Here is a 20,889-nt window from a genome sequence, read left to right on the forward strand (position 1 = left end):
CCCTTGGAGGTAAAAAGATCTGCTTGCTAATTATGGTTATGTTTGATTGATTTGCTTTGGAACTAATTGGAATATTCCCTATTTGACTTCAACGGGGAAAGGTTAAAAGGTAAAGCATTTTGGAAAGCAGTCAGAACTTTTTGGCAGAAAAGTACCAGGTAGAGAGAAATAATCATAGTGGTTATTATCACAAATGTAAAAAAGGTAATGATATAAATTGCTGGATACATATTTGAATGTGTTATGTTGAAAATGGCTACTCACATATAGATTATAGGAACTTTTCTCTCCTTCAACTCAGCATTCAAACCTTTGTCTAGATCCTGCTAATTCTTCCTTTATATGATTTCTCAAATTTGTTCCTTCTTTTTCATTAATATAGTGATAATCTGGAAATCCAGACTTAAAGCATTTTCAAAGTTGACCTTAAAGTTGCTCTCATTTCTTTCAGCCACATTTTCCCTTGAATGTAAGAGTTACACAGTAATAAACCATCTTCCTTAAGCATATTTTTATCACATTCTGCAGAGATATTACTGCCCTACTTAGAAACTTTCAGTGGCTGCTAGTTGTCTATTTTTAAATTACTATAAACCACTGTCTCTTCATGTTCCTCAATTCTCCTACAGCCTTTCCACCCTACCCCCTATAATTGATGTCATCTCATAATTTATTGTGTGTGCAGGGGAACCTCTAGGTGTTAATTCCTTCATCTTACTATAACCAAATCTATAAAGCTGCCTGTGTCTATTCCTTTTTTCACTTCCATTGCAAAGGAAAGAAGTATTAGAACATGGGCATCTTTGATGAGGGGCATTATTTTGTCTACCACACATTTCTTTTTTTCTTCTCAATATAAGAGCAATGTATCCTCATTCCAGAAAAATTAGAAAACAGACCAGCAATTTAGGAACTGTGTAGGCCCTGTTGATCTCCTAATGGAAATAGAGATCCTTAGTTCATGTTGATTAAGAAGGGAGGGTCTCTGATTACTTAAGGCCTTTAAGATACTCCAAAAGCTTGTCAAAAGTCATAGAGAAGAAAAGTGTCACCTTCCACATAAAATCCATGGGGAAAAGGAGTACTGTAAGACTCTTGGCAAGGTATTTAGTTTCTCTAGGTCTTGGCTTCTTTATCCTTAAAATAAGAAATTGAATTAGCTGATTTTTAAAATTATTGTCTTTTAATATATAAAGGCTGGTACCTACATTCTGCTAAAAATCAAAAGAGATAGATAACAAACATAGGTTTGCTGGTTTTTTAATCAAATCAATGTATAGTGTTATTTCGGGATTCAGTCAGTTACATTTTCAGTCATGAAAGACAAGGAAAGACTGAGAAGCTATCACAGATTGGAGGATACCAAGGAGGACAACCAAAAGCAATGTGGGATCCTGGATGGGATACTGGAACTGAAAAGGGATATTAGTGGAAAAACTGGTGAAATCTAGCTAAAGCCTGCAGTTTAGTTAATAGTTAATAGTATTACACCAATGTGAATTTCTTAGTTTTGATAATTGCTGTGATTTTACAAGAAGTTAACCTTAGAGGATGCTAGGTGAAGTACATATGGAAACTCTGTGCACTATTTTTGCAAGTTGTTTCTAAGTCTAAAATTATTTCAAAAGAAAATGTTTTTTATTAATAAGAGTGGGAAAGCAAGCCACAGAGGGAGAGAAGTTGTTTGCAAGATTTATAACTGCAAAGAACTCAAAATCAGAATATATAAATAACTCATACAAATCAGTAAAGACTGACAACCCAGTAGAAAAACAGGCAAAAGACTTGACTCTTCACATAAGAGGATGTCCAAATAGCCAATAAGCATATAAAAATATGCTTGGTGGGCTGGGCGCGGTGGCTCACGCCTGTAATCCCAGCACTTTGGGACGCTGAGGCGGGTGGATCACCAGGTCAGGAGATCTAGACCATCCTGGCTAGCACGGTGAAACCCCGTCTCTACTAAAAATACAAAAAATTAGCTGGGCGTGCTGGCAGGCACCTGTAGTCCCAGCTACTTGGGAGGCTGAGGCAGGAGAATGGCGTGAGCCCGGGAGGTGGAGCTTGCAGTGAGCTGAGATCGTGCCACTGCACTCCAGTCTGGGTGACAGGGCGAGACTCCATCTCAAAAAAAAAAAAAAAAGAATTGAAAGTGGGGCCTCAAATAGATATTTGCACATCACTGTTGATACCAGCGCTGTTCACAATAGCCAAAACTGGAAACAACACGAATGTCTATCGACAGATGAATGGATAAACAAAATATGGCAGAGACATAAAATGGAATATTATTCAGCTTTAAAAAGGAATGAGGCTGGGCACGGTGGCTCACGCCTGTAATCCCAGCACTTTGGGAGGCTAAGGCAGGCAGATCACGAGGTCAGGAGATTGAGACCATCCTGGCTAACATGATGAAACCCCGTCTCTACTAAACATACAAAAATTAGCCAGGCGTGGTGGCAGGCGCCTGTAGTCCCAGCTACTTGGGAGGCTGAGGCAAGAGAATGGCGTGAACCCTGGAGGCGGAGCTTGCTGTGAGCAGAGATCGCGCTACTGCACTCCAGCCTGGGCGACAGAGCGAGACTCCGTCTCAAAAAAAAAAAAAAAAAAAAGGAATGAAATTCTGCCATATGCTACAACATGGAGGATCCTTGAGAACATTATGCTAAGTGAAATGTCAGTCACAAAAGGACAAATTGATTGTATGATTCCACCTATATGAGTTACCCAATGTAGTCAAATTCAGAGACAGAAAGCAGAGCATTGGTTACCAGGGGCTGGAGGGAAAGGAGAATGAGGAATTGTTGTTTAATGGGTATAGAGTTGCAGTTTGAGATAATGAAAAAGTTGTGGAGATGGATGGTGGTGATGGTTGCACAGCAATGTGAATGTACTTAATGCCACTGAACTGTATACTTAAAAATGTTTAAAGTAGTAAATCTTATGCACTTTTACCACAATTTTTTTTTTAAGTGGTTGTATTGGTAATGGTAGTGGTGGTGGTAAGATATAGATGAAAACCACAATGTGACACCATTATCTGGAAAGGCTAAAATGACGGAGATCAAGGATCTGAAGCAACTGGAATACCGATATCTTGCTGGTAGGAATATAAACTAGAACAAGTATTTTTGGAAAATTGTTTGACATTATCTAGCTGAACATATGCATACCTCATAACCTAGCAGTTCCCCTCCTAGATATATATCCAGTAGAAATATTTTCATATGGGTACCGAAAGTCATACAAGAATGTTCATAGCAACATTTTTTTTTATAGTCCCCAAGCTGAAAACAACCAAAAAGCCCATCAACAGAAAAAATGGATTCAGTAAATTGTGGCTGTTCATGCAGTGGGATACTTTCCCACAATATAAATAAAACTTCTAGTAAGCGCAACAAACTTGGACAATTCTTCAAAATACAATAAGCAGAAAAAAAAGACACCTTAAATAAGTATTTTATGATGTTTATATCGGGTTCAAAAATAGGCAGAACTGATCAGTGGTGACAAGACTCAGGACAGAGATTACCTTTGGGGAGGAGTGAGGGTAACAACTGATAGGCGACCTATGAGAAGGCTCTAGAGTACTGGGAATGTTTTAGTTTCTTATCTGTGTAGTGGTTGCATAGGTGTGTTAACTTTTGAAATTTTAGAAAGCTGTAGCTTTTTTATTTGTGTACTTTTGTAACTAAGTTATGCTTCAATAAAAAGTTTATTTTAAAAAAGAATATAGCGAGAAGCACACGTTCTACATTCATTTAATGGCATTATGTTTCATTATTTAACCCCCAACCTCCAGCTCAGTGATAAAACTGAGGGCCCTTAATGCAAATTCCTTCCCACTCTTATTCTTGTTTTGAAGTTTAAGAACAAGTTTTCAAGTTTAAGCTTGACTTTTCTTTGAGAACAGTTTTAGCTAGAGGTGCTAACTATGCAGCAAACTGAACCCTGACCTAAGTGGAGCTCTGATTAGCTGGGTCAGGGAAATTGAGAATTTAAGTCCATACTCCACTCCTGGATTCTGCAGGTCTTAGGGAGTAGAGAAGGTAGCTTGGTGACTGCTTTAGAATACTGTAATCTTTGTATTATTTAATTGTTTATTTGAGAAACACTGGATTAGTCAGTGGCGAGGAGGTACATTTAGTTTATACTAAGCATAATTTTATTACAGTGATGTTTCTATTTAAAGTTTTGTTAATTTTTACTCATACCCTGTTGTCTTTTCCTTCCTTTTACTCTTCAGCTACCTATTCTATATTTAATTCATTTTAGGCTTTCCCTGAGCTAGCTAGCTATTTTTTTTTAGATGGAGTTTTGCTCTCGTTGCCCAGGCTGGAGTGCAATGGCACGATCTTGGCTCACTGCAACCTCTGCCTCCTGGGTTCGAGTGATTCTCCTGCCTCAGCCTTCCCGAGTAGCTGGGATTACAGGCATGTACCACCAGGCTCGGCTAATTTTGTATTTTTAGTAGAGACGGAGTTTCTCCATTTTGGTCAGGCTGGTCTCGAACTCCCGACCTCAGGTGATCTACCTGCCTCAGCCTCCCAAAGTGCTGGGATTACAGGCCTGAGCCGCCACGCCCGGCCGCTATTCTTTAAATCATATATCCATCTAGCACACATATTCGTGGGTTGTTTACTATCTGCTAGGCACTTGGAATACAAAAATAAGACATATAACTTCTGTCCTCAGATTGCTTGCAGTACCAGTGTGGAAAGAGACAAATGTTCAATTATAGTATCAATGCTGACATGCACTGTGATAGAGATCAGTCTGGGGGATTACTCAGCAATTCGTGTAATTGTTTCTTAATCTAGACCAGGAACTGGAAATGTCTACTGAAGGAAATTACAGCTAATCTATAAATTTTGAAAGACGTGTGTGTGTGTGTATGTGTGTGCATGCATATGCCTATGTGTGCTTTCATTCAGAGTGGGAAGGTAAGGGAATGTAGAGAGCCAAGGCTCCAGAGATATGCAGAGACCAAGTCATGAAAGGTCTCATGTGTCATCATGCTAAGGAGTTTCGATTTTATTTTGAGGATAGTGAGGAGTAACTGGGGTGTTATAAACAAAGAAGTGATATGGCATGTATAAATGAATTTAATGAATTGAAGTAGGCTGTTACATGAATGGAATTATCTAGGTAAACTTTTACTTCTCAAAGTGTTGTCCCAGCCATATTGTCATTATCTGAGAGCTGTTCAAAATGTAGAATTTTGGGACCTACTCCAGACTTTCTAAATCAGAATGGGCATTTTATTTTAACAAGATCTTCACATGATTTATATGCACATTCAAGTTTGAAAAGCACTGATTTAGACAGATAATGATGATGGTCAGGCTTTATACAGCTGGTCTGAGGAAGATAGGACAGATTGCAAGAGATATTACGGAGTACATGTTCTTCCCTCTATTTGGAATACTCTTCTCAATTCCCCTCCAACACTCACCCGGTAACTCCCGCTTATCCTTTATCTTTCTGCTTAAATGGAGCTTCTCTGATGCCACGGCCCCAATACACATAATTGGTGCCCTTGCCATACACTCCCATGTACTTACATTATCATTTCTCACACTTTTTTATACTTATTTAATTGCCTCTCTCCTTGTACTGTAAGCACCACGAAGATAAAGATCATTTTTCTGTGGTACTTGGCACATGGTAGGCACCCAGTAAATATTTGTGATTTGATTAAATGAATGAATTCTTCATGTATAAGAAGAGAAAATGGATTTGGGTATGTTAGAGAGAAGGATGTACATGCTGTAATTGTTAACAATAATAGTTATTTTATGTATGTGTGTGTGTTTGTTTATTTATTTTTGGACAGCCGGTCTTCTTCTTTCTCCCAGACAGAGTGCAGTGGCATGATCATAGATCATTGTAACTTCAAACTCTTGGGCTCTATCCTCCCATCTCAACCTCCCCAGTAGCCAGGACTACAGGCACACACCACTATGTCTGTCTAATTTTGTTTTTTTTTTTGTTTTTTTTTTTTTGTTTTTTTTTGAGACGGAGTCTCGCTCTGTCACCCAGGTTGGAGTGCAGTGGCGCGATCTCGGCTCACTGCAAGCTCCGCCTCCCGGGTTCACGCCATTCTCCTGCCTCAGCCTCTCCGAGTAGCTGGGACTACAGGCGCCCGCCACCACGCCCGGCTAATTTTTTTGTATTTTTAGTAGAGACGGAGTTTCACCCTGGTCTCAATCTCCTGACCTCGTGATCCGCCCGCCTCGGCCTCCCAAAGTGCTGGGATTACAAGCGTGAGCCACCGCGCCCGGCTTAATTTTGTTTTTTTTTTAAGAGACGGGGTTTTGCTATGTTGCTCAGGCCGAATAATAGTAAATTTTAAATAGCACTAATAAGTTCCAGGTGCTAAGTGCTTTATCTATATTTATTTGATTATCCCAGTAATCCTATAGGATACTCTTAATATCCCTATTTTACAGATGAGAAAACTGAGGCACAAAAAGGATAAGTAATTTGCCTAAGGTTATGCTGTTGGTAAGAAGTGAGATTCAAACCAGGCAGTTGAGTACTGCTCTGCTCTATCTAGTTTTGGACAAAATAGCTTCCTGGTGCTTAGTGTTTTATATGTATTAGTTATTTAATCTTTATAAAACCAATGTGTAGAAGATACTATTGTCCTGATTTACAGACAAAGAAACAAAGGTTCAAAAAGGTTGTGTAGCCTGAGGACACACAGCTAGTAAGTGATGAAGCTGGCCTTCAAACCCAAGTCTATTCAACTTTAAAAGCCTATAGTCTTTACCTGTAATGATGATGCTTCCATGTTGAGTCCAAAAAATACCTGTGAGGTATGAATTTTAGATTACTGAGGAACTGATAAGTAAGATACCTAACATCATTTAGGTTGTGAGATAGGGAGAAGGGCTCAACAATGCCGGTGTCTGTGGTAGCACTGGCATTTTAAATTTGAAGCAGTAAGGGAGATTTAAGGTCCAGCAATTCCAGCCAGTCTCATACTTGACCACATTGAGCTTTGAACTCAGGTGGTTAGGAACTTTAGCCTCCATAATAAGCTGAAACTTAGGTGACTAAGGAATAGTTATTGGTTTTGTTTTTTTTTTTATGGTCTCAGAGAATCCAGATGGATTGGAAATAGTGTCAAAACTGGAAGGAACCAGTTCTAACCTTCTACAGTTCACTCTTCCTTACCTCCCTCTCATTTTATGATAAGGAGATTGAAGAAGGGTAATTAGGTGATTTGCCAAAGTCCAATAAAACAAAGCCAGGAAAAGAAGACAGGGTCACATTCTTGTATTCCTTGCCCTGTGCCTTATCTCTAGGTTCCAGATTCATACCTTTTGATTAAAACTGTTCAGCTATTATAGTAACATCTTCACTGCCTGGTTGTTTTTTAGCTTTGAGCCCTAAAGAGTAACTTTTTGTCCCTTCCCCTTTGGCCCTAAGCACATACTCACTGACTTCAGATCATCCGGCAGGCCATATGCCCTCATGGATGACGATAGTATAGAGTCATCACTTGTGGGAATACAACTGGCACAGAGGATTTTGAGCTGTTTTTCGAGTTAAGATTCTTCTGAGCTATTCAGGTACTTGGTCAATTTTTGTACAACAGAAAGCTGCAGGAGCTGATACAGTTTGCATAACTTTTTTTTGAAGTTGCCAACTCCTCACCTACATGTTAAGGGTAATATAATCATATGCAGTGGTCTCATTCCTGCCCTGGCTATAGGTGTATCTTCTAAGGCACATTATGGTAAAGTGGAATTATACTGGAAACGAATTTATAACTAGTACTTATACCTGTACCTTATGCCTTACACAGTCCTTGTCAGTTAATAGGCCTTCAGTTCTCAAACGTAATAGCTACTATTGTATTTCCATTTCAGAATTGTTGCAGAAAGATGTAGTGAGGTTGCAGTGTTCAAATAGTCTATTTTAGTTAAAACCTACAGTAAGGAAACAAAAAAGTCATAACTAAAAACAACACTTAGTTTAGCCTGCCAAAGTGATATATTTTACTTGTGTTTGTTCTTTTATTTATTTATTTGAGATGGAGTCTCACTGTGTTGCCCAGGCTGGAGTGCAGCGGCACGATCTCTGCTCACTGCAACCCCTGCCTCCCGGGTTCAAGCAATTCTCCCTGCCTCAGCCTCCTGAGTAGCTGGGATTACAGGCACCTGCCACCACGCCCAGCTAATTTTTGTATTTTTAGTAGAGACAGGGTTTCACCATGTTGGCCAGGCTGGTCTCAAACTCCTGGCCTTAAGTGATCCACCCGCCTCAGCCACCCAAAGTGCTGGGATTACAGGCATGAGCTGCCATGCCTGGCCTATTTTATTTTTAATCTTGTTTCTCTAAAAGTCATTTTCTTTTGTGGTTTAACACTATCATGAAGGTCATCATCTTCTATTTATTTAACAAATCATTACATAGAGAAAATAGGCTGGGCATGGTGGCTCATGTCTGTAATCCCAGCACTTTGGGAGGCCAAGGCGGGAGGATCACTTGAGGTGAACTCCTGGGAGTTCAAGACAAGCCTGAGCAACATAATGAGACCCCTATCTCTACAAAAAATTCAAAAATGTGCCAGGTGTGGTGGTGCACACCTGTAGTCTCAGCTACTCAGGAGGTTGAGGTGGCAGGATCACTTGAGCCTGGGAGTTCAAGCAATGATCACATCACTACACCTCAGCCTGGATGACATATTGAGACTCTGTTAGGTTAGAATAGATAGAATAGAATATTAATTTTTTTCTTTTACCTTTAAAAAAATTTTTTTTAAACTTTTTTTTTTTTGAGACGGAGTCTTGCTCTGTCGCCCAGGCTGGAGTGCAGTGGCGCAATCTCGGCTCACTGCAAGCTCCGCCTCCCGGGTTCAAGCCATTCTCCTGCCTCAGCCTCCCGAGTACCTGGGACTACAGGCGCCCACCACCACGCCCGGCTAATTTTTTGTATTTTTAGTAGAGACGGGGTTTCGCTGTGTTAGCCAGGATGGTCTCGATCTCCTGACCTCGTGATCCGTCCGCCTCGGCCTCCCAAAGTGCTGGGATTACAGGCGTGAGCCACCGCGCCCGGCCATAAACTTTTTATTATTTTTTAATTTTTGAGATGGAGTCTTACTCCGTCACCCAGGCTGGAGTGCAGTGGCACGATCTCGGCTCACTGCAACCTCTTCCTCCCAAGTTCAAGCGATTCTCCTGCCTCAGCCTCCTGAGTAGCTGGGATTTTAGGCGTGGGCCACTGCACCTGGCTAATTTTTGTATTTTTAGTACAGACGGGGTTTCACCACATTCACCAGGCTGGGCTTGATCTCCTGACTTCAGGTGATCTGCCCACCTCAGCCTCCCAAAGTGCTGGGATTACAGGCATGAGCCACTGCGCCCAGCTTCTTTTACCTTTACTTTTTAAAAATTATTATTATTACCACACTAGTCTACACTATCAATATAATCTAGTAATTTTCTTGTCACTGAAATATTCTAAGGGTTGGGCTTCACTCTAGCCATAAAATAGACTTTTGGCCTTAATTTGTTCCTAAAAGTTTCATTATAATGCAGATCAAAATGGATTACAATGGGTGCAGATCAAGCAATGGAAAATGGATTATATATTCCTGCAGAGATAATATTATAATTAAGGACTAAAACCCTACTAAGGACTTCTCATCAAATAAGTCATATAGCTGTAGTCAGTAATATAACTAAGCCCCTATAAATATAAAACAGTGTTCCAAATTCTATAAAATGGACATAAACATATTGAATACATTGAGTATGCAAGTTGCCCCCAAAGTATAATTAAGAATACGTACAGCATACATAAATTTTAAATTTGGTAATTTCTTAAGCACCTACTATATCCCAGGTATTGTAGGCAAATCAAAGTAGGCTAAGCCCCTGAAGAGCCTGGAGACTAACAAAGGGTAGCACACATACATAGGAACTATAATTTGAGGAATGGTGAGAATAGTGATATAGCCAAAGAACAATATTAGATGAAGGGGAGATGCCTTTTTTAAGGTCAGGTTTCATGGTAGAACTATCATTCCTTTAAATATTTGAAAAAGTAAAGATGATGGAAGTGAAGGCAGAAATGAATGCATTTTGATTTGAGAAAATGACATGAGCAAAGGCATTGAGGTAGGAAAGAACACAGCATCATAATAACATAATTAAGAGCTACCATTAATTAACTCCTTAGTGTATGTACCCTTTTAAAATCCTTGCGTCAGTCCTGTTAGGTAGGTAGCTGTTATTATTTCCACCATACAAATTGGAAATTGGAGTTATATAGAGAGGTCAAATAAGTGGCAGAGGCAGGATTCTAACCTAACTGTCTGATTCCAAAACCAGTGTTCATGGTCACCATACTGTAGTCTTTACATTCAAGAAGTAGCAGATAATAGAGTTTACCTGGAGGATAGAGTATATATATATATATATGGATATGAAGTGGATAGTCTTTAGGGAAAGGATTTGTAGAGGGTTAAGAGGCAGTGAAAATGAACAGAAAGGGATAGATGAAAGGTTTGGTGGAGGAGGGCGCAGAAATAATATCCAAGTGATTGTTCTGGGGACTACGGAAAAGGGGAAAATCAGCAGTGCCTGAGGTTTCATATATGGTTGCCTGAGGACAGTGGCATCACAAACACAAAAAGTGAGGAGAAGAAAGTGTTGTTTGGAGGGGGGTGGGAAAGGAAAGATGGAGCAATAATTTTGATTGTAGATGTGTTGCGTTTAAAGCACAGATGAAATACACCATTGGCAATTTAGGCAACAGATGTGACTTCTCATTTTAAGAAGTCCTCTGGGTTTAAAGGAAGACCAGAGGACAATAACTAGAGGTTGCTAGTAGCTAAGACTTTATCAGAGTTGACACTCTGACTTCAGTGGGCCTTATCTTCCCTGCATCTCATCACCCTGTGTCCTGACATCACTCAAGTCGCCTTAACTCCATAGCTCCTCTATGACCACAGCTTCCTTTACTTCTACCTCTGCTGTTGTTATTTCGCCTGCTCTCCACCCTCCCTGTGATCCCTTGATACCTCTGAATGCACCTGGTTCAACAGTCCCTGTTTTCACCTGACTTTCCCTCCAGTCAAACCTCTGGCCATTCATTTGAATTCTGCCCTCTCTGGCATCTTACAGTACCTCTTCCATAGATATTACCTTCCTCTCCTCCATTCCAAATCCAAAGGACCATTCTCTTAAGTAGTGAAGGCCTTACAGGGTAATGAACTGTGAACCCCAAACATCTGAGACAGGTCTTGGTTAATTTAGAAAGTTTATTTTGCCAAGGTTGGCCAGGCGTGGTGGCTCATGCCTGTAATCCCAGCACTTTGGGAGGCCAAGGCAGGCGGATCACCTGAGGTCAGGAGTTTGAGACCAGCCTCAACATGGCAAAACACTGTCTCTACTAAAAGTGCAAAGTTAGCCGGGCGTGGTGGCACATGCCTGTAATCCCAGCTACTCGGGAGGCTGAGGCAGGAGAATTTCTTGAACCTGGGAGGCGGAGGTTGCGGTGAGCCGAGATCACACCATTGCACTCCAGCCCAGCAACAAGAGCAAAACTCCGTCTCAAAAAAAAAAGGAAAGTTTATTTTGCCAAGGTTGAGGATGTGCACTCATGACACAGCCTCAGGAGGTCCTGATGACATGTGCCCAAGGTGGTCAGAGCACAGTTTAGTTTTATACATTGTAGGGGGACATGAGACATCAATCAACATATGTATGATGAACACTGGTTCAGTTTGGAAAGGCGAGACATCTGGAAGCAGAGAGGAGGCTTCCAGGCCATGGGTAGATAAGAGACAAATGGTTGCATTCTTTTGAGTTTCTGATTGGCCTCTTCAAAGGAGGCAATCAGTGTGCATTTATCTCAGTGAGCAGAGAGGTGATTTTGAATAGAATTGGAGGCAGGTTTGCCCTAAGCGGTTCCAGCTTGACTTTTCCCTTTGGCTTAGTGATTTTGGGGGCCCAAGATGTTTTCCTTTCACAGAACCTATAATCATAATTATAATATTGTCACTGTTAGCTGTAGAGAAACTATCCTCTTCAATGGGAATTAACACTGTAAAGAGTCCTGGTCCTTAAAGGGACCAAAGCAGGCATATCTTGTTAGGCTTCCTTTGTGCCTGAAACCTGTGGTACTCTTACTGGATAATATACCCTAGGAGTGAACTAAGCAGGTGAGATAGGCTAGCTTACCTTTTTTCTAGTTATGTCTTATTTCCAAACTTCTGAAGTGTCCAGCAAGGAGGGAGTTGGTATGGAGACATAAAACAGAAACAACTTCGGAGGTCCTTTAAGGTGATAGTGTACAGGGCTACTGCACTGGCATCCTGTTTCTTCCTGAAACCAGATCTGTGTGTAAAATCCGGCATTGGTTAGGGACTTTGAGGCAGCACTAGTCTTGGTTGGAAACCCTGGCTGTCCTCTAAACCTACACAGTGGTGGCTCCTGACTAGCCTCAGTGAAGCCTCTTTGCAATCAGCACCTTTATCTCTGTAGCTGAGGGCCCTGAGGCGTTCGTGTACGTAGCACAGGGAGCCAGCAGAGGGAGCTGTCGTCCCATAACTTTCTTAGAGCTGCTAAGAAATTCTGATTTTGAGAAAGATCTTCCTAGCCTCCATCCGAACCTCCCATGCAATAAGACTCTAACTTGAGATATGCGAGAGTTTGGTGCCAGACCCCTGCTGTGAGCAGATGGGGAGCTTCTGCATAGCTGTTTAAACTTGAAAGCCCTAGGAGCTCTTGATTTCAAGGAAACGCCTGTTTACTGATCCAAATCAAGCAACTCTTGAGAAATGGGAGTGCCTTCCTGACCTCAGTCTTTATTGATCTTGGTATCCGCACCTCCAGTGACGTGTCCTGAAGGGTGGGAGAGAATGCACAAGTGCCTCACACACAGGGAAAGAAGGAAGTCCAACTATTGCTGCAGAAAGTCCCCACTGGGGAGGTGCGGGTAGAGTGTTTGGGTAGTATTAAACAGTGAGTGCCCTGTGAGAAGCACAGTGCCCGGGTGCAGCACTTTGCATCAGCTCTGATTTTGAAATCAGAAACAGAAGGCTTTGAAGCCGGCCAGTAAGGGGTTGTCAGGCAGTTGACTAATGCTCTTGATTTGAATCGGAGGCTGCTGTGAAAAGGGATGCAGCTTCTGCTAGCCACCGTGAACTTCTGAATCTCACTAGGGTTGGGTCTGCTTTGGGGCACTCAGATAACCCCAGTATTTCCAAACCAGCTTTCCCTTTTGCTTCAGGACATATCTTACCCAAGCCTGCACTATGGAGAAGTGGGACGGTAATGAGGGCACCTCAGCTTTTCACATGCCTGAGTGGATGGTGAGTTCTCTGGTCGTTTTGTTTCTCCTTCTGTTTCTTGATAATGAGAGGCAACCATTTTTGACGGGTGACAAGGATCACCTCTTGAGAAGCTCCTACCAAGATCCGTGGTTGGAAAAACAGTTATTACTCTACGTTCTGATTAGTTCCTAGGTACTAGGTCACTGCTGTTTCTTAATTATCCGTGAAGCTGGGAAAGGTGTGAGAGTTGCCTGGCCAGGGCTTGTTGCCTGGTCTCTGGTGGGCGGGGGCTTTCCTCCGGCTGCTGGTGTGATGTATGGGTTGTGTTTCCTGTGACTGTTTTGCACTTCTGTTTTCAACCTGATGCTTCATTTGTGTCTCTGGGGGTAAAGAAAAACAACAGTGAGGAGAAAAAACAAAAACAGAACTTACAGAAATGGTGCTCTCTCAAGTCTGAAAAGATTGCAAACATTTCTCCCCTCCCTGCCCGTATTTTTCCCTTCAGTCACAACATTCCCTATTTCCCCCCAGCTATCCTTTATATATATATTTCTCTAAGGCAGGAACTGTAGCTCTCTTGGTACAGTTCTTCAGAATACCATATTTGCCTGATCAGTAGTTTTAGTATAATGATAATAGGACTTATTTGTTGATAAGAACTAGCATATAAACCTATTATATTGGATCGAATTTCAACTTTTAATTTAAAGACAGTAACCATCCTTATGTTTCTAAATAGTTTCTTCTAGATTTAGCCTGATTTCTTACAGCCTACACAGGTTTATGTTTACAGGTTTGTGTTTCCCCACTATGGAAAACTAGTTAGACTCTCTAAAACATATTTCAAGTTCTTTTTAGTGTTTATAGAATTATGGATTTGAAGAAATAACTATTGATAATGAGATAGAATATATAGTAGGCCTAACAAAGGCCCCCCTGAGGAACTTACATTTCAACTCATTGTTACAGCTATTGTTTATTGTTTTGGGGGAGGTTATTGCTGTTCTTCTTAATGTCATTTCAGAACATTGTGTTCATGTTTTTGTTTTTTTTTTTGAAATGGAGTCTGGCTCTGTTGTCCAGGCTGGAGTGCAGTGGCATGATCTCAGCTCACTGCAACCTCCGCTTCCTGGGTTCAAGTGATTCTCCTGTCTCAGCCTCCTGAGTAGCTGGGATTACAGGTGTGCACCACCATGCTGGATAATTTTTGTATTTTTGGTGGAGACGGGGTTTCACCATGTTGGCCAGGCTGGTCTTGAACTCCTGACCGTAGGTGATCCACCCAACTCGACCTCCCACAGTGCTGGGATTACAGGTGTGAGCCACCACGCCCAGTCTTGTGTTCAATTTTAAAACATTTTGTGGAAAGAAAACCTATCCATCTACAAGCTTATTCCAAGTAACATAGTGTTTTAGAATTAATGGAAGGATTTATTTAATACTTCTGATTGGGTTGAGTTTTTTTGAATTTCTTGCTACTCACTAATAACAAGAAGAGGGAAAAAGAAATTTGGTTTTCTTAAGGGAAGGGCCACGTTAAGGTATCAAACTTTGGTATTTCTATAAAGGAATATTACAGAAGAATTCTACTGAACATTAGTGTGCCAACTCAGAATCAAAGTTTTATAGTAATTCTTATTTCTGTCATAGTCCTCACCGTCTTACAAGCTTAGCACATCCCCTCAAAGTTCAGTAGCGGCTCCTACTGAACTTTCACTCATTTACCTTCTTTCTACTTATGTGAACGGGAAGACTGCCTGAAAGGAGTTGGTGTGACCACTGCATAAGGGATATGATCTAGGGCTTCCCAGCTTTTAGAAAACACTCTTTATGTAATAAAACACAGCTCTTTAGTGTTGTGTCTTGGTTGGTAAAAAATAAATAAAAAAATTTGCGGCCGGGTGTGGTGGCTCACGCCTGTAATCCCAGCACTTTGGGAGGCCAAGGCGGGCAGATCACGAGGTCAGGAGATCAAGACCATCCTGGCTAACACGGTGAAACCCAGTCTCTACTAAAAATACAAAAAATTAGCCAGGCGTGGTGGCGGGCGCCTATAGTCCCAGCTACTCAGGAGGCTGAGGCAGGAGAATGGCGTGAACCCAGGAGGCAGAGCTTACAGTGAGCCGAGATAGTGCCACTGCACTCCAGCCTGGGCGACAGAGCGAGACTCCGTCTCAAAACAAACAAACAAAATAATAATTTAGAAAAGCACAGCTCTGCTGTGTTCTGTTTTAATAAGGTATTACTCTCACTTAGGAATTTCTTGCCATTTTCCCTTAAATAGCAGGAAAATACCTTTGCTCAGTATTTTGAACAGCAATGAAAAGGAATAGGGAGGAGCTAGTCTTCAATAACACGATTGTCTCATTTGCGAGCTTTTCTTTGCCAAAGACTTTTGAGGCTTTCTTCAGATACCATGTAAGTCATTGACTCCTGACTTGGTCTGAGAGTACTTCGTTAGGTTGCTACTGATAGCCACTTAGCCAGGAAAGCTAACCTCTGAGCACCCTCTAGTGTATTGCCGATAGATTTCCAGACCTTACTTGTAAAATGTTTAAGTGTCTTTTAATCCTCAAGAAAAAAACCCTTGCTCCAGCTCCCATGTTGGGCCAAAGTTTCAAGTTAAAGTTTTAATGAGTGTCTTACTCATGTTCCCATTTACATATTTGTGTAATGAAATTTCCACTGAAACTATCCCTGCCACCAAAGGAAATACGAGAAGCCTCTCGAATCTTCTTTCAGGAGAAAAATTTAGCACAGAAGGTATATTATGATATCTCCCTTTTGTTAAAAATCACCAGCAAAAAGGGACTTCATATCCCTCAGAGAATAGGACTCACACCACATATAACAGCTGACAGTACTCACATCTCTGATTCCCAGCAGGGAAATAAGCCGGGGTGAAGCCTAAAGAACCCCAATCTCAAGAACTGACAACGTAGACTTTCAAGGTCACGTTCCATCAATCACTGGAAAACTTCTCCTGGAGCCTCTGCTCAGCTGTTTTCATGTGAAGGATTTTCTTAGCCCTGTTCAGACAACTTTACTGCTGAAAGGTTGGGGAACACTTCCTTTTAAAGATTGTCTTTATTAATGTGTTTTACTTCCCCTGAGAGATCTTTAGTCCCTTCTGGTAGTAACCTCGACTAACAGAGGTTAGTCTATTGCATGGAGATCAGCAATAACTTTTTCTGTGTTTCTACATTTTAATATTTCCTCCTCCTCCCACTCCAGCTCTCTGTACTTTCCCATAGGAAATCTGGTTGATTGACTTTCTTGAGTATCCAGCCAGCTTGATGCCCGCTATTCTTCTGGCAAGAAGTAATCCTTTTCTTAGGTAAAGAGTTAGCTCAAGCCGCTTATTTGGCTTGGAAGAGAGAGATGTTTTGAGGAATATCTGAACCATATCTACTTGGAAGTAGAGACAAAAATCTCCAAAGTATCTGATAAATGGTGGTAGAGGTAGCTTGACTATAACTCTAGGTCAGGATTGGTGCTTAAAACAGACAGCCATTTGAAAAACTGATGAAAACTATGAGTTCTCTCCCCAGGATATTAAAAACACAAAATTTTGCATGCTGTTGTAGGGGGTTCTAGACGTCCATGGAATATAGGTTAAGAACATTTAATTTGAAAGAATAGAAATATTAATATTTTAGACTTGTGTATCAATATGTAGTTTTCAAAACCCTCTCACATGTTATTATCTCAGCATACATTTTAAATAGGCAAAGTAGATATGATTATCCCCATTTTAGAAATGATGACAGACCTTAGGAAGTAGAGACACAGATAAATCCTTTGTAGTATTACTTTATGTACTTGAAAAGGAATTAATTGGTTTCTCTTGGCCTTGATCCTCTTTAGGATAAATAGATCTTCTATCCTCCCCGTGAGTCCTGTTTTTCTTAATATATTACCTATCTCTTCTTAAGAGCCTTAAGTTACGGAAATCAGAATTAGACCCAGTTTTCTTTAGACCCTGTTTTGGGTGTAAAGAAAGATCACCTCAGCTGGGTGCGGTGCCTCACGCCTGCAATCCCAGCACTTTGGGAGGCCGAGGTGGACGGATCACCTGAGGTCAGGAGTTCGAGACCAGCCTGACCAACATGGCGAAACCCCATCTCTTAAAAAGTACAAAAAAATAGGCCAGGCATGGTTGGTGTGCTCCTGTAATCCCAGCTACTCCGGAGGCTGAGGCAAGAGAATCACTTGAACTCCGAGAGGTGGAGGTTGCAGTGAGCCAAGATGGCACCATTGCACTCCAGCCTGGGAGACAAGAGCGAAACACCATCTCAAAAAAAAAAAAGAAAAGAAAGGATCACCTCATTGTATTCTCTGACCTTTCAAATAACCTTTACTTTTCTGCCTGTGAAAGTGGCTCCATGGTTATAACCATGATAGGATAGAATGGTTGGTTAAGAAGAATCAACAGAATCAGGGCTGCTTTACTCACGCTTGGAGAAAGTGTTAGAGCAGTGGTTCTCAAAGTGTGGTCTTCAGACTGGTAGCCTCGGCGTCTCCCAGGGAGTTACTCAAAACACAAAATCTTCAACCAGAGAATTGGAAGCTGAAAAAAAAATTTTTTTTTAAATTACAAAATACAAAATCTTGGGCCCTCTCCAGACCTAATAATTCAAAAACTCTGGTGGTTAAGATCCAGCAATGTGCTTTAATAAGCTCTCCAGGTGATTTTGATGCAGCTAAAATTTGAAAGTTACTGTATTCTATAAAAACTTGTTGGCTGGGCGCGGCGGCTCACGCCTGTAATCCCAGCACTTTGGGAGGCCGAGGTGGACGGATCACGAGGTCAGGAGATCGAGACCAGCCTGGCTAACACGGTGAAACCCTGTCTCTACTAAAAATAAATAAATAAATAAATAAAACAAACTAGCCAGGCACGGTGGCACGCACCTGTAATCCCAGCTACTCGGGAGACTGAGGCAGGAGAATCACTTGAACCCAGGAGGTGGACGTTGCAGTGAGCCGAGATCGCGCCACTGCACTCCAGCCTGGGTGACAGAGCGAGACTCCGTCTCAAAAAAAAAAAAAACCAAAACAAACAGACAAAACTTGTTAAGTGGTAAGCCTTTTCCTGTCAGTCTCCTAAAATGTCTTCTGGTTCTATTTGGTATAGGTATGCCAGTCCTTCTGGCTCAAGTTATCTGACTTAAGTCATTGGACCAAGGAGCTCCTTTTTACCTGAGTGAGGGAAAGGGGAACCAGCTTAGTACATGTGAACTGGGGTGAACATTCTTGTTAGGAGGAGCAAAAGTTTAGAGATTCATCAAGCAAGCAAATGATCTGTCTCACTTTGTGAAATTATGAGTAAGAGATCAGAATTGCTGTGGGTGATGGTGAACATTCATATTTGAGTTCAATTAATTTCTATTTCCATTTCTGGTAGTGACATTGGGCAAAGTTGCCACTTAAAGAGCTGTTAGAGTTCTAACTCTTATATAATTAGGTGTTTTAGAATTGTGACTTGATCAGGGCCCCAAGATTTTCCGCGATGACGTCATTTCTAAGATGTAATCTGATATGAAAATGAATGTAAAGAGTAATTTTAAATTAAATAAATTTAAAGAGAAAAGGAATGATTTGGGGCTAGTACACCTAGGACTAGGACCTTTGGTCTTCTGATTAATATTATAAGGCATGGTATAGTAGATGGAGCTTTGGCTGTAGCATAAACACAGGCTCAAATTCCAGTCCCATCACTTACTTGCTGTGAGACCTTAGACAAATCGTTTGTTCTCTTAGAGTTACACTTTCCTGCTTTGTCAAGTGAGAATAATACTGCCTAATTCTTAAGATTCTTGTACAAATTAATAGAAGTAACATATACACAGAACTGTGAAAATAGGCACTTACCAAACTTTTCTCTTCCAGAGATGTCAACAAGCAGTATGCAATAGGACCTTCTCTCTCTAAATAAAGATTATCCTTAAACAAAAAAAATCTGCCGGCCGGGTACGGTGGCTGACGCCTGTAATCCCAGCACTTTGGGAGGCCGAGGCAGGTGGATCACTTGAGGTCTGGAGTTCAAGACCAGCTGACCAAAATGGTGAAACCCATCTCTACTAAAAATACAAAAAATTAGCCGGTGTGGTGGCACATGCCTGTAATCCCAGCTACTTGGGAGGCTGAGGAAGGAGAATCACTTGAACCCGGAAGGTAGAGGTTGCAGTGAGCCGAGATTGCATCATTGCACTCCAGCCTGGGCAAAAAGAGCAAAACTTCGTCTCAAAAAAAAAAAAAAAAAAAAAAAAAATCTGCCATTTTATATCCTTTCTTGTGCTCAACAAGCAGTCTTTTTTTTTTTTTTTTAATTAAGGAAGAATTCACATCACTTTCCTCCCAATCTCTGTGGCAGACAGTTGAGTGTAGCTTTCTTCTTCACTATGTCTCTTTCAGAAATCAGCAAATAAATAATGTGATTCTTTGCCATTTTCCTTGAATATTTGGCATGTAATAAGATTGTTGTGATTCTGGGGACTCTGAGGAGATAAGAAACTTCCCTTTGTAGTCGTACCTTCCATGAACACACATTTTGTGAAAAAAGCAAACTGGGTCACCCTGTGCCAAATCAGCAACAGTCTTGAGCTGGGACTAGAAACCAAATGTCAAAACCTGTATAAAAGATGCACAATTCAGAGGAAAGCAGTGAACTGAGAAAATTGATTTCCTTGGTGACAGAGCTGAAATCAGTGTCCCCAGTCTGGCTAATCCAAGGACACAGAGTGTAGGGTAGGGCCTGCCTGAGTACTTGGCACCATTAATTTTTTTTTCTTACTCCTTTAATAAAGTCTCTCATTGTTTTAGTGGCTCTGTGGTTAATTTTTTTCTAATGAGACTAGGTTAACTAAAATCATCTGACATGGAAAAGGAGGAGGTAAGGTTGAAAAGGAACCTAATTAGCAAGTTAATTATAGCGAGTAAAAAAGTGCAGTGGTTATATAAATAAGCTATTGTTATGCGCATGCAAGTTGGGCCTTGTCAAGGGACTTGCAAGGTTTAGAGGTCAGAGGATCCATGTAATTAGGTATTTAGGAAAAAAATAAATAAAAGCAAAACAGCCACTAGAATTAGGAATGGCTGATGAGCCACTAATAGAAATGCCTTATTAAATTGGGGCTGTACTGCTGAAGGGGTTGTTGGAGCTGCTTCAGGGATTCCAAGGAAGAGTAGTCCCCCACTTCCCAGCCCAAAAAGCTGGCCAGAACCAGAGCCAACAGAATTGCTGATGAGGAAAGTTTAAAGGCCTGATCACAAGGGTCCCTGGACCACAGAGGTGGCAGTGGGGCTGGTAATGTCACTATGCTGGGCAGCAAGAAGAAATACATTGTTAATGGCAACTCTGGGATTAAGGCCCAGGTGAGGCTAAGCTCTTATTTACCAGTCTTGCCGCTGCTATAGCCATTATTGTAAAAGGCCAGCTGCTTATACTCTTTTTCCCCTCCTTTCCTGCTTTCATCCCTCCCTCTGGCATAAGGTGAGCTACCCCTCTTTTAACAGTCTCTTTCCCTCCCTTGCCTTAATGCCTGTTGGAATTAGGCAGTTCTCTCTCAAATGGAAAAGGAGGATTACCTTAA

At 41.2% G+C, this 20,889-nt stretch overlaps 1 protein-coding gene across 8 annotated transcripts in view; it reads left to right on the top strand.

Annotated features, from left to right (window-relative positions):
• The window catches only part of AHCYL2 (adenosylhomocysteinase like 2), a 207,938-nt gene that overhangs the window by 133,332 nt on the left and 53,717 nt on the right, over positions 1-20,889 (top strand). For 2 of the 8 annotated variants that reach the window (XM_055283974.2, XM_055283976.2), the window contains exon 1: positions 12,771-13,333. The exons of 5 other annotated variants lie outside the window; for them this stretch is intronic. In XM_055283974.2, the coding sequence (XP_055139949.1) occupies positions 13,277-13,333 (57 nt within the window). In that variant the 5' untranslated portion in view covers positions 12,771-13,276. Of the gene's footprint in view, positions 1-12,770; positions 13,334-20,091; positions 20,672-20,889 lie in introns of those variants that run through there. One more of the 8 variants, XM_055283975.2, reaches the window with a different exon arrangement.

Source organism: Symphalangus syndactylus, chromosome 6, assembly GCF_028878055.3.
Source record: "Symphalangus syndactylus isolate Jambi chromosome 6, NHGRI_mSymSyn1-v2.1_pri, whole genome shotgun sequence".
In the NCBI taxonomy this organism is placed as follows: Eukaryota; Metazoa; Chordata; class Mammalia; order Primates; family Hylobatidae; genus Symphalangus; species Symphalangus syndactylus.